Raw genomic sequence first — 14,281 nt, forward strand, 5'->3', positions numbered from 1 at the left:
TGAAAAATTCCCCAGTGAGGGATTAAATGAATGATGGTGCAATGACAAAGTCAGAGGGTGAGAACTTGTTGGCAGGGAAAATGATGAATTTGGTTTGCACATACTGAATTGGAGCAGGCAGTCACTTCTCAGAAGGGGGTATCAAGCAGGCAATTCCAAATGTGGTACCACATCTCATGAGGAAACTTGGGGCAGGGAAAACTCAAGCTTCTGGAGTAGATGAAATTGCAGAAGGACAACACAGAGAAAGAAGAACACACAATAGACTGATACTTAAATGCTAACGCAAAACATGTATTAGCCAACAGGTTTGTAAAATTTTAAAAATTCAAATTTATTAGGTTTTATTAGTAACACAATTACACAGACTAAAGTTCAGGAATTCATCAATTATGGTCACCAATATGTGCTTCTTGTGGCGTTTTAAACTTATTTCTCATGATTCAAATTGATTTACAGGATAGTTGAACTTCATAGCTTCATAATATGAATACAACAGGTCTTCCATCCATAAAATTAATGAAAACATATCTTTCCTCAAAGGCACATAAAGAATCTAAACTAACACATTTGAAGAATTTTGTTAAGAAATTTTTGAATTTCTCTACATTACAGAGAAGAAAAACAAATCCCCAAAATGAAACGGTTATACACACACGCGCGCACACACACACACACACACACAACCACAAAGAGACTTCAACAGAATGAGAGCACACAACTAAATTTAGAAACTACTTACCCATGAAGCTTACTGAAAGACTAACTTTTTCAAGATGAGTAAAAAAGAGAAGTAGGGTATGGAATGCTATTCACTTTGCTGAAACAAGGTCATAGAGACACACCATGAATAATTAAAAATGACTATCAAAATTCAGTATCTAGCAGAAATGTAACACTTACTTGAGGATACACACAATCACTGACTTAATTAAATCCTGCTACTCATTTTCTAAGTGTAATTGCCCATTTCATTCTCAGAAATAATAGCACAGTTTAAAAAGAAATAATACAAACTCAGGCAAGTGGAGGCAATTTGAATAATCTAAGGGAAAAAAGTAATTTTAACATAGCGTGATAATTAAATTTGAAACTAGTTACTTACATATATGAATTTAAAGCTTGCATTTTATCATCAGCAGAATATTCAAAGATCTTTCTTGTTATCTTCTAAACAAGGAGCTATCATGTATAGTAGGTACAAGGGATTTCCCAAAGGAAATACGCAAATGAATGTCTCAAAATTCATTATGCTAACTTATTTTTTACCCACAAAAATGCTCTCACACCCACCTAAACTTAGTTATAAATAAGTGTATAAAAATCTGGCATCACCTTTAAGGCAATGCATGAATACCATCCAAATATTAAAATTCAAAGTGAAAACAAACCAACCGAATAAAAATTAAGAATTTATAATAAGTCTGTAAGTATATCCTCAAAAATCTGAAATTTGTTTTCAAACCAAATCTAATGTAGAATCAGATTAGCATGCATTCTTAAAAGAAAAACTGAAATGCATACGATGTTTAACTGATCCAAAGGCAGGTATACTCCTCCACTTCAAGAACGTTTCAATGAAACACATTAAATTTAAAGAACAAATCATGTTATTAAAATAGTCTGTGCAATGTTTGTACAAATAACATTTTTATGATTACAAGTATACATATAATCAAGACAGGGCTGCAATGTGTCCTAATATTAATGACTGTACTTAAAAATTTACAGGATATGAACATAAATAAAGCTGTTTAAAACTGGCAAACATAATAGTCTTTCAGTACAAAGTACTTAATATTTCTGTTATTTCCCAAGCCATCACGCTAAAATCATAAGTTGCCACTCTTAATACCTAAAAGTAATGTGGAAAACTAAAGTCATAAATACATGTATACATACATTTGCATATTTACACTTACACAGAAGTCATCAGTACACTAGAGTCCAGCTTTAACACTGCCCTTAGTTTCACACTGCAGGACCACCTCTCACATTTAAGAAAGGACCTTCCATTACTTCCAGTTAAAAAAAACAACAACAAAAAACCAATTTTGGTCAGGTCCCAGATGCATTTCCCATATACTACATTCTGTGTTGCTGCAAGACTCTAGTGTAGAGAGATCCACATATAAGTACTCATTTGGTTTGAAAATGCATTTTACCATTTACTGCAAAACTCAGAAGAGACCACAATCTTTTAGATTATTTTTTATGATGACATCTGTTACAGCATCAAAGACAAACTGCACATTCTTGGTATCTGTGGCACATGTGAAGTGGGTGTATATTTCCTTCGTGTCCTTTCTTTTATTGAGGTCTTCAAACTGACATTGAATATATGCAGCTGCCTCTTCATATGTGTTTGAGCCTGATATGGGAAAAGGAAAGAAACATAAGGCGAAGTTAAAATGAGTATACCACTAAGCAACATGGACCTTAAAATACTGACATCAGTTTCTTATGTGTAAAATATGTGGACTCTATAATCGTCTTTGCCCTTCGAGACTAAGATAAACTATTTCTTCTAAGTGAAAAATACCCAATGTTAATCACCCTGTAATGACTATAAGTTACCCTTAAAAACAGAAAAGCATGGTATTCCATGTTCCCCATGATCTTTGTTCCTGCCTCAATCTCCAACTGTCAGAGTCCCTTTTTTTCTAACCCCTTATACTCTACATCCTAACATGGTGGCAGCACACTATTTCACTTCTAAGCCTAGTGGCTGGATCAAGAAATGTTGGCCGATGCTGATCGGTATTTTTTATTCCCCTTCCTATATATACATTAATTAGCATTTCTCAATTTTTGTATTCAAAAACTGTACAAGGGTCTACAATGTGGTTTATGCCTATGAGGTTACAAAAAAGTGAATGACACACTTCTGCTTTCAGGTGACTGAAGACTCCTGAGTACAACACTTTGATACTTGGCAGTATCTAAAGATAATCACACATACTCTGTGACCCAAGAGTTCAGTTTTCCAGGTGTGTCCTTGACAGAACTATATACATATGTTCGCTAGAAGACACATAAAGACTGTTAACAGCAGAACTTCTACTTTAGGAAACAACCCAAAAGTTCATTAACTGTAGACTGGCTACTAAATCCTGGTATATATTCATACAATGAGCTGCCATAGAGAAATGAGAATAAAAGAACTACTGCTACACACAATACTATAGATGAGCTTCATAAACATACTGTTGAACAAATGAAGGCAGACACAAAACAGTATATACTGTAAACAACTAATGTTTAGAAAACAAGTTTGGAAACAATCACAATTAATCGATGAAGACAGAAGTCATAATAGTGGTTAACTCTTTGTGTGAGTAGGTGGGTGGATGGAAGTTGATCAGTTAAGACTGGGGAGGGGCATGACAGGGTTTCTGGGGACCTGGAAATGTTCTATTTCTTGACCTGAATGGTGCATATTATCAGTGTTTTCACTTTTTAAAATTCAGTAAGTTTCACATTTGTGCTAAGTATGTGAGTATCTATATACTTTATATCTATAGTTCATATATGTATACATATGATACTTTAATAAAATGTTCCTCTGAAAAAAACTGTTAATTCTGCCTCTTGCAGTAATAACACAAAATTATATGCCTGGACTTCAAGGTCCTCTGTTACCCAGCCTGCTTGGTAAAGCCATTCTAAGACCCTCTGTTCCACATCTGAGGCTCACTCCATGTCAGAAGGAAACCTGTATTCAAAGTACCACCTGTGTTACTGCAGTGCTTTCCCTCCCCTGTACTTCACCAGCTGTTTCCATAGCTTGGCTACTCTAAGTAATGCTGCAATGAACAGAGACGTGCATGTATCTTATCCAAAAAGTGCTTTCATTTTCTTCAAATAAATACCCAGAAGTGGAACTGCTGAGTCATATGGTAGTTCTATTTTTAATTTATTGAGGAATCTCCATATTGTTTTCCATAATGGCTGCACCAATTTACATTCCCAGCAATAGGGTACAAGGGTTCCCGTTTTTCTACGTCTTTACCAACGTTTGGCATTTCTTTTCTTTATGATAACGGCCATTCTAATGGGTGTGAGGTGATAGCTCATTGTGGTTTTGATTTGCGTTTCCCTGATTGTTAGTGATGTTGAGCACCTTTTCACGGACATGTCGGCCACTGGTATGTCTTCTTTCGAAAAATGTCTATTCAGATCCTCTGTCCATTTTAATAGTGAAATTGTGTTTTTGTTCCTGACTTGTATGAGTTCTTTATACAGCTTGCCCTCTGTATCTGTGGGTTTATAACCAGCAAACATGGAGGACCAATTGTACTATGCCACTTTATGTAAGGGACTTGAGCATCCGTAGATTTTGGTATCTATGGCAGGTCCTGAAACCAATCTCCCAAGGATACTGAGGGATGACTGTACATTTTGGATATTAACCCCTGATCAGATAAATGTTTTGCAAATATTTTCTCCCATTCCTTAGGCTGCATTTTTATTTTGTTGATGGTTTCCTTTGCTGTGCAGAAGCTTTTTAGTTTGATGATATCACCCAACTTATTTTTGCTTTTGTTGCCTTCGCTTTTGGTGTCAAACTTAAAAAAAAAATCACGACTGTCAAGCTTACTGCCTGTGTTTTCTTCTAGGAATTTCATGGTTTCAGGTCTTACGTTCAAGGGTTTGAGGTCTCACGTTCGAGTCTTTAATCTGTTTGGGTTTGTTTTTGTGTATGGTGGAGAAAGCAGTCCAGTTTCATTCTTTAGCATGTGGCTGTCCAGTTTTCCTAACACCATTTACTGAAGAGACTTCTTTCCCCGTTGTATATTCTTGGGTCATCTGTCATAAATTACTTGATCATGTATACATGGGTTTACTTCTGGGCTCTCTATTCTGTTCCTCAGATATATGTGTCTGTTTTTTATGCCAATACCACACTGTTTTCATTACTGTAGCTGTGTAATATAGTTGGAAATTAGGGTGCACAGTGCCTCCAGCTTTGTTCTTCTTTCTCAAGATTGCTTTAGCTTTTGGAGTCTTTTGTGATTCAGAATTTTAGGACTATTCTCTTTCTGTGAAAAATGCCATTAGAATTTTGAAAGGGATTGCACTGACACTGTTAGACAACTTTAGGTAGTACGGACCTTTTTAACAATATTAATATTCCTCCAATCCATGGGCGTGGAATATCTTTCCATTTATGTGTATCTTCTTCAATTTCTTTCATCTATGTTTTAGTTTTCAGTGTACAGGCCTTTCCTCTCCTTGGTTAAATTTATTCCTAGAAATTTTGTTCTTTTAATGCAACTGTAATTCTGACTGTTTCAGTTTTTCTTATAGTTCATTACTAGTGTTACAGATTTTTGTATACTGATTTTGTATCATGCAACATTACTAAATTCACTGATTATGCGTTTTAAGTTTTTTTGTGAATCTGAGACTTTCTATGTATAATACCATGTCTCGTGCAAATAGTGACAGTTCTACTTCTTGCTTTCTGATTTGGATGCCTTTTCTTTTTCTTGCTTAAACTGCAGTGATCGGACTTGTAAATACTATGTTGAATGAAAGTGGTGAGACTGGGAAACCTTGTCTTATTCCCTATCTTAGAGGAAAAGCTTTCAACTTTTTACTGTTGAGTATGATGTCAGCTATAGGCCTTTATTATATTGAGGTACATTCCCTCTGTACCCATTTTGTTGAGTTTTTATGCTAAATGGATGTTGAATTTTGTCAAATGCTTTTTTTTTTTTTTGCATCTGTTGAGATGATCGTGTGATTTTTAGCCTTCATTTTGTTTTGCAGACAGTGAACTATATGCTTGCATCCTCGGAATAAATCTCACATAGTTGTGGTGTAATGATCCTTTTAATGTACTGCTGAATTCAGTTTGCTAATATTTTGTTGAAGATTTTTGCATTTATGTTTATCAGGGATATTGGCCTGTAATTTTCTTTTCTTGTGGCATACTTGCCTGGTTTTGGTAACAGGGTAATGGTGGCCTGGTAAAATGAGTTATGGAAAAGGAGAGAATGCCTCCAATTTTGGAAGAGTTTAAGAAGGACTGCTAACAATTAATTCTTTTGTGTTTAGTAGAATTCACCAGTAAAGCCATCTGGTCATGAACTTTGTTTATTGGGAGGTTTCTGATTACTGATTCAATCTCCTTACTAACATAGGCTGTTCAGATTTTCTATTTCTTCATGATTCAAACTTGGTAGGTTGTAAGTTTCTGTGAATTTTTTCCATTTTCTCTAAGTTGTCAAAATAAGTTTAAATTTTATCTCTTAAGTTGCTAGCAGACAACCATATACTCTACAAATCAAATTTTAACTTATTAAATCATAATAAGGTTGGTACTTTGAAATTCTAAAGCAATAAACAATGTCTTCTTGACTCACAGAAGCTAATACAACCTCTAAATTAAAAACATGTTTTGAGAAAACAGCTTGCCCTGAGTGCATGGCTCAATTTGCTGTAGCTATTGTGGGCAGCTAGTTAGATTACTGAATCCCTAGAACTACAAGATACATTCCTCAACTTGATTTTAAGTTTTGGAAAAGAATGACTAGGGGGAAGGTGACAGATATTTTCTAACGTGATAGAACTGTCTTGAATAAAGGTTAAGTACAGATGATAATCTGGTTCAATACTGGAGAACTGGGTGGCTGGTGATATAATTCAAAGGGAGATAAAGGAGATTTGAATAAAAAAGAATAACATGAATTCAGTTGGAGTCTCAGGTGCTAAAACACATGGACAGATTCAACAAGCAGTTGGAAATGCAAGCCTGAGTCTCAACAGAGAAATTAGAGTTGACAACTGAATTTATCATGCTGAGAATAAATATGACTATGAAAGAATGGAGTGCTAGAAGATTATAAGACTACAGATGGAATCTGGTGAAATGCCAAAATGTAAATAGATAAAAAGAGGAGAAGACAGGAGCAGAGAGAGGTAGGGGATCAATCAAGTGAGTAGCTTGGAGGCTACAATGGGTTCTCCTATAGCAAACATAGCCACAGGGATTAAGAGCTGAGGGTGCAACAAGAGCTGACAGCATCAATACTTAGCGTGTGCAATGAAGTTTTTAATTATAGTCTTAACACTGGGACTATGAAAGAATTATGTAATACTCTCCTTGCTCACAGAGCCTGAGATCAGTGATTCTTATTAACTTGACAACATACAAGAAACATTTTGAACACAATGCGTACCTGGCAAAAAAAGAGCTAACAACGATCTTCTTGGCTGCTCTAAAAATCCCTGTAAGTATGTAATATCTGAGGATTGATTTGGGTCCTCTGATAATATTAGCACAAAAGGGCTACTTCACAATAGAAAATGACAAAGATGAACTGAAAGACAGGAAAGTAAAGGCCAAACGGAGCCACCTTGATTCTGGGTAACTTCGATCTTGGAATTAGAACTATAAATAATTTTATTCCTATAAAGCACTAAAAATGTTTCTGAATAAGGTGACTTAGGACACTGACTTTCAAAAAGAAAACAAAACTAAGTTAATTCTGTGCAATTATTTCAAAGTGTAACTTTGCGATACATAGAAAGGGCTGTAGTAATGAGAGGAGGATCATACTGATGGGAGACCCTCCTGCTTTGCCTCCATTGAAAACATATAATTAAATGTATTCTGGTTGTTAATGTCCTGGACGCAGGAGTGCAACAGACTTGGGTCTGGATTTGGACTCTATTGCTTCATTAAATCACAGTGCTCTCACCTACGTAAGTGGGATGTGAAAGCACTGATATCATATGGTTGTTTTAACACTGCCTGTGAAAAGGCAGTACAATTTACTGAATACAAAATTGACAAATTTTGTTTATAATGAAACAAATTCCTGCGACTTGGGCAGCAGTGGGGGAAGCCGGATTCCATGACAGCAACAGCAGGGATCGTGGCAAGAATCACAGCTTGAAGGCTGCCCCGGGTGGTCTCATCTTCCTGCAGCTTGTAGACCCTCAGGCTTAGTGGAGTTGTTAACAGAGGCAGCGGTCACCCGGAGCAGCAAGAGTAGCACCAGCAAGCTCCTTCCCCTGGAACTACACTCAGCATCGCGGCATCAAGATGCCATTTGTCTCCGTGTGGCTGACAGGGACTTGGCGCCTGGGCCTGGAGGCAGGCCTGAGCCGCTGAGGTGGGAGAGCCGAGTTCAGGACATTGGACCACAGAGACCTCCTGGCCCCATGTAATATATCAATCAGCGAGAGGTCTCCCAAAGATCTCCGTCTCAACGCTAAGACCCACATCCACCCAACAGCCAGCAAGCCAGAGATCTCCATCTCAACTCCACCCAAAGGCCAGCAAGTTCCAGTGCTGGATGACCCATGCCAATCAACTAGCAAGACAGGAACACAACCCCACCCGTTAGCAGACAGGCTGCCTAAAATCTACTAAGTTCACAGATATCCAAAAACACACCACCGTACGCCGCCCCTCCCACCAGAACACAGGCACCAGTCCCCTCCACCAGGAAGCCTACACAACCCACTGAACCAACCTCACCCAGTGGGGGCAGACACCAAAAACAACGGGAACTACGAACCTGCAGTCTGCGAAAAGGAGACCCCAAACACAGTAAGTTAAACAAAATGAGAAGACAGAGAAACACACAGCAGATAAAGCAGCAAGGTAAAAACCCACCAGACTAAACAAATGAAGAGGAAACAGGCAGTCTACTTGAAAAAGAATTCAGAGTAATGATAGGAAAGATGATCCAAAATCTTGGAAATAGAATGGAGAAAATACAAGAAACATTTAACAAGGATCTAGAGGAACTAAAGAGCACACAAACAGTGATGAACAACACAATTACTGAAATTAAAAATACTCCAGAAGGAATCAATAGCAGAATGATTGAGGCAGAAGAACAGATAAGTGACCTGGAAGATAACATAGTGGAAATAACTATTGCAGAGCAGAATAAAGAAATAAGAATGAAGAGAATTGAGGACAATCTCAGAGACCTCTGGGACAACATTAAACACACCAACATTCGAATTACAGGGGTCCCAGAAGAAGAGAAAAAGAAAGGGTCTGAGAAAATATTTGAAGAGATGATAGTTGAAAACTTCCCTAACATGGGAAAGGAAATAGTCAATCAAGTCCAGGAAGCACAGAGAGTCCCATACAGGATAAATCCAAAGAGAAACATGCCAAGACACATATTAATCAAACTGTCAAAAATTAAATACAAAGAAAATATATTAAAAGCAGCAAGGGAAAAACAACAAATAACGTACAAGGGAATCCCCATAAGGTTAAGAGCTGATCTTTCAGCAGAAACTCTGCAAGCCAGAAGGGAGTGGCAAGACATATTTAAAGTGATGAAAGGGAAAAACCTACAACCAAGATTACTCTAGCCAGCAAGGATCTCATTCAGATTCGACAGAGAAATTAAAACCTTTACAGACAAGCAAAAGCTAAGAGAATTCAGCACAACCAAACCAGCTTTAAAACAAATGCTAAAGGAACTTCTCTAGGCAGGAAACACAAGGAAAACATCTACGATAACAAACCCAAAACAAATAAGAAAATGCAAAGAGGAACATACATATTGATAATTACCTTAAATGTAAGCAGATTAAATGCTCCAACCAAAAGGCACAGACTGGCTGAATGGATACAAAAACAAGACCCGTATATATGTTGTCTACAAGAGACACACTTCAGACCCAGGGATACATACAGACTGAAAGTGAGGGGATGGAAAAAGATATTCCACGCAAATGGAAATCAAAAGAAAGCTGGAGTAGCAATTCTCATATCAGACAAAAGAGACTTTAAAATAAAGAATGTTGTAAGAGACAAGGAAGGACACTACATAATGATCAAGGGCTCAATCCAAGAAGAAGATACAACAATGGTAAATATTTATGCACCCAACACAGGAGCACCTCAATACATAAGGCAAATGCTAACAGCCATGAAAGGGGAAATCGACAGTAACACAATCATAGTAGGGGACTTCAACACCACACTTTAACCAATGGCCAGATCACCCAAAAAGAAAATAAATAAGGAAACATAAGATTTAAATGACACATTAAACAAGATAGACTTGATATTTCTAGGACATTCCATCCAGAAACAACAGAATACACTTTCTTCTCACGTGCTCATGGAACATTCTCCAGGATAGATCATATCCTGGGTCACAAATCAAGCCTTGGTAAATTTAAGAAAATTGAAATCGTATCAAGTATCTTTTCCAACCACAATGCTATGAGACTAGCTATCAATTACAGAAAAAAGTCGGTAAAAAATACAAATACATGGAGGCTAAACAGTACAATACTAAACTACCAAGAGATCACTGAAATCAAAAAACACCTAGAGGGCTTCCCTGGTGGCGCAGTGGTTGGGAGTCTGCCTGCTGATGCAGGGAACACAGGTTCGTGCCCTGGTCTGGGAGGATCCCACATGCCACGGAGTGGCTGGGCCCGTGAGCCATGGCCGCTGAGCCTGCACGTCCAGAGCCTGTGCTCCACAATGGGAGGGGCCGCAGCAGTAAGAGGCCCATGTACTGCAAAAAAAAAAAAAAACCCTAGAAACAAATGGCAATGAAAACACAATGACCCAAAACCTATGGGATGCAGAAAAAGCAGTTCTAAGAGAGAAATTTATAGCAATACAATCCTACCTCAAGAAACAATAAACATCTCAAATAAACAACCTAACCTTATACCTAAAGCAATTAGAGAAAGAAGAGCAAAACCCCCCGAAGTTAGCAGAAGCAAAGAAATCATAAAGATCAGACTTAAATGAAAAAGAAATGAAACAGAAAGATCAATAAAACTAAAAGCTGCTTCTTTGAGAAGAAAAACAAAATTGATAAACCATTAGCCAGACTCATCAAGAAAAAAAAGAAGACTCAAATCAACAGAATTAGAAATGAAAAAGGAGAAGTAACAACTGACACTGCAGAAATACAAAGGATCATGAGAGATTACAAGCAACTCTATGCCAATAAAAGAGACAACCTAGAAGAAATGGACACATTCTTAGAAGAGCACAACCAGAAAGAAATAGAAAATAAAAACAGACCAATCACAAGCACTGAAATTGAAACTGTGATTAAAAATATTCCAACAAACAAAAGCCCAGGATCAGATGGCTTCACAGGCAAATTCTATCAAACATTAAAAGAAGAGCTAACACCTATCCTCTCAAACTCTTCCAAAATATAGCAAAGGGAGGAACATTCCCAAACTCATTCTATGAGGCCACCATCACCCTGATACCAAAACCAGACAAAGGTGTCATGAAAAAAGAAAACTACAGGCCAATATCAGTGATGAACATAGATGCAAAAATCCTCAACGAAATACTAGCAAACAGAATCCAGCAGCACATTAAAAGGATCATACACCATGATCAAGTGGGGTTTATCCCAGAGATGCAAGGATTCTTCAATATACGCAAGTCAATCAATGTGATAACCATATTAACAAATTGAAGGAGAAAAACCATATGATCATCTCAATAGTTGCAGAAAAAGCTTGTGACAAAATTCAACACAAAGTTATCATAAAAACTCTCCAGAAAGCAGGCATAGTGGGAACCTACCTCAACATAATAAAGGCCATATATGACAAACCCACAGCCAACATCGTTCTCAGTGGTGAAAAACTGAAACCATTTCCTCTAAGATCAGGAACAAGACAAGGCTGTCCACTCTCACCGCTATTATTCAACATAGTTTTGGAAGTTTTAGCCGCAGCAATCAGAAAAGAAAAAGAAATAAAAGGAATCCAGATCACAAAAGAAGTTAAACTGTCACTGTTTGCAGATGACATGACACTATACAGAGAGAATCCTAAAGATGCTACCAGAAAACTACTAGAGCTAATCAATGAATTTGGTAGAGTAACAGGATACAAAATTAATGCACAGAAATCTCTTGCATTCCTATACACTCATGATGAAAAATCTGAAAGAGAAATTAAGGAAACACTCCCATTTACCACTGCAACAAAAAGAATAAAATACCTAGGAATAAACCTACCTAAGGAGACAAAAGACCTGTATGCAGAAAATTATAAGACACAGGTGAAACAAATTAAAGATGATACTAACAGACGGAGAGATATGAGAGATATACCACGTTCTTGGATTGCAAGGATCAACACTGTGAAAATGACTACGCTACCCACAGCAATCAACAGATTCAGTACAATCCCTATCAAACTACCAACGGCATTTTTCACAGAAGTAGAACAAAAAATTTCACAATTTGTATGGAAACACAAAAGATCCAGAGAAACCCCTTACCTAAATGTAAGGCCAGACACTATAAAACTCTTAGAGGAAAGCACAGGCAGAACACTCTATGACATAAATCACAGCAAGATCCTTTCTGACCCACCTCCTAGAGAAATGGAAATAAAAACAAAAATAAACAAATGGGACCTAATGAAACTTCAAAGCTTTTGCACAGCAAAGGAAACCATTAACAAGATGAAAAGACAACCCTCAGAATGGGAGAAAATATTTGCAAACAAAGCAACTGACAAAGGATTAATCTCCAAAACATACAAGCAGCTCATGCAGCTCAATACCAAACAAAAAACAACCCAATCCAAAAATGGGCAGAAGACCTAAACAGACATTTCTCCAAAGAAGATATACAGACTGCCAACAAACACATGAAAGGATGCTCAACACCACTAATCATTAGAGAAACACAAATCGAAACTACAATGAGGTATCACCTCACACCAGTCAGATTGGCCATCATCAAAAAATCTACAAAGAATAAATACTGGAGAGGGTGTGGAGAAAAGGGAACCCTCTTGCACTGTTGGTGGGAATGTAAGTTGGTGCAGCCACTATGGAGAACAGTATGGAGGTTCCTTAAAAAACTAAAAATAGGACTACCATACGACCCAGCAATCCCACTACCTGGCATATACCCTGAGAAAACCATAATTCAAAAAGAGTCATGTACCACAATGTTCACTGTGGCTCTACTTACAATAGCCAAGACATGGAAGCAACCTAAGTGTCCATCGACAGATGAATGGATAAAGAAGATGTGGCACATATATACAATGGAATATTAGCCATAAAAAGAAATGAAACTGAGTTGTCTGTAATGAGGTGGATGGACCTAGAGTCTGTCATACAGAGTGAAGTAAGTCAAAAAGTGAAATACAAATATTGTATGCTAACACATATGTATGGAATCTAAAAAACTAAACAAAAAAAAAGTGGTTTTGAAGAACCTGGGAACAGGACAGGAATAAAGACGCAGCTGTAGAAAATGGACTTGAGGACACAGGGAGGGGGAGGGGTAAGTTGGGACGAAGTGAGAGAGTGGCATGGACATATATACACTACCAAATGTAAAATAGATAGCTAGTGGGAAGCAGCCGCATAGCACAGGGAGGTCAGCTCAGTGCTTTGTGACCACCTAAAGGGGTGGGATAGGGAGGGTGGGAGGGAGACGCAAGAGGGAGGGAATATGGGGATAGATGTATACGTATAGCTCATTCACTTTGTTATACAGCAGCAACTAACAGCATTGTAAAGCAATTATACTCCAATAAGGATGTTAAAAAAATAATGCAATAAATGTAATATTTCACTTTCACATTTTTCAACCAAAAAAATTCTTGAGACCTTTTTTTTTTAACAGTGAGGATGGAGTGAGGGTAACTTGTATCAAGCTAAATTAACCAAGCTTCATAATGTTTAGATTTAGAGATGAGATAAACTATTGGTAGTCAAACTTTTTTTTTAGGCATCGAACTTTCTTCATTAAAATAAAATAAAGCCTTATTCAGAAACCCAATATGCAAAACAGATGAAAGCTAAATTACTCTGCCTTAGGGAGGGAGAAGTTGAGTGTGGAGGGGGGCAGGGGGTGGGGGGTATCACTGTTCCTTGCACCCACTTTCAATAGCAGCCAGGGAAGTGTTCCAAGGAACTAAACTTAACCAATGTTTTAGCCCAACTTCTGATTTCACAGATGGGGTAGTGAGACCCCATTAACTGCCTTGTTCAAGATCAAAGAGCTAATTATGGAAAAGCCAGGACTGCATCTCAGGTCTCCTTTTCTCACTGCAGACCATTTTACACAGTAGTAAAATTAAAGTACCACTAACAGTCTCATTACCAAAGCCTGGATTTCTTGTGAAACCTTTCCTGACTCCCCTGAGGAGTTAGCTAACTCACAGACTCCTTTCTAATTTTTCCCCCTTCCAATTACTATCCATGTTCCTTTGTACTCGTGTGCTGCACTGCTATTGTGTATTTGTTTGTTTAGGAGTACCTCTGTCTTTGACATTA

The 14,281-nt window shown here is 37.5% G+C and overlaps 1 protein-coding gene across 3 annotated transcripts in view; it reads right to left on the bottom strand.

Annotated features, from left to right (window-relative positions):
* Positions 1-309: 309 nt before the first annotated feature.
* GNAI1 (G protein subunit alpha i1) overlaps positions 310-14,281 on the bottom strand; it is an 86,394-nt gene continuing 72,422 nt past the window's right edge. For all 3 annotated transcript variants that reach the window (XM_049714947.1, XM_033439858.2, XM_033439852.2), the window contains exon 9: positions 310-2,371. In XM_049714947.1, coding sequence (XP_049570904.1) covers positions 2,181-2,371 — 191 coding nt within the window. In that variant the 3' untranslated portion in view covers positions 310-2,180. The remainder of the gene's footprint in view (positions 2,372-14,281) is intronic.

Source organism: Orcinus orca, chromosome 9 (genome assembly GCF_937001465.1).
Source record: "Orcinus orca chromosome 9, mOrcOrc1.1, whole genome shotgun sequence".
NCBI lineage: Eukaryota > Metazoa > Chordata > Mammalia > Artiodactyla > Delphinidae > Orcinus > Orcinus orca.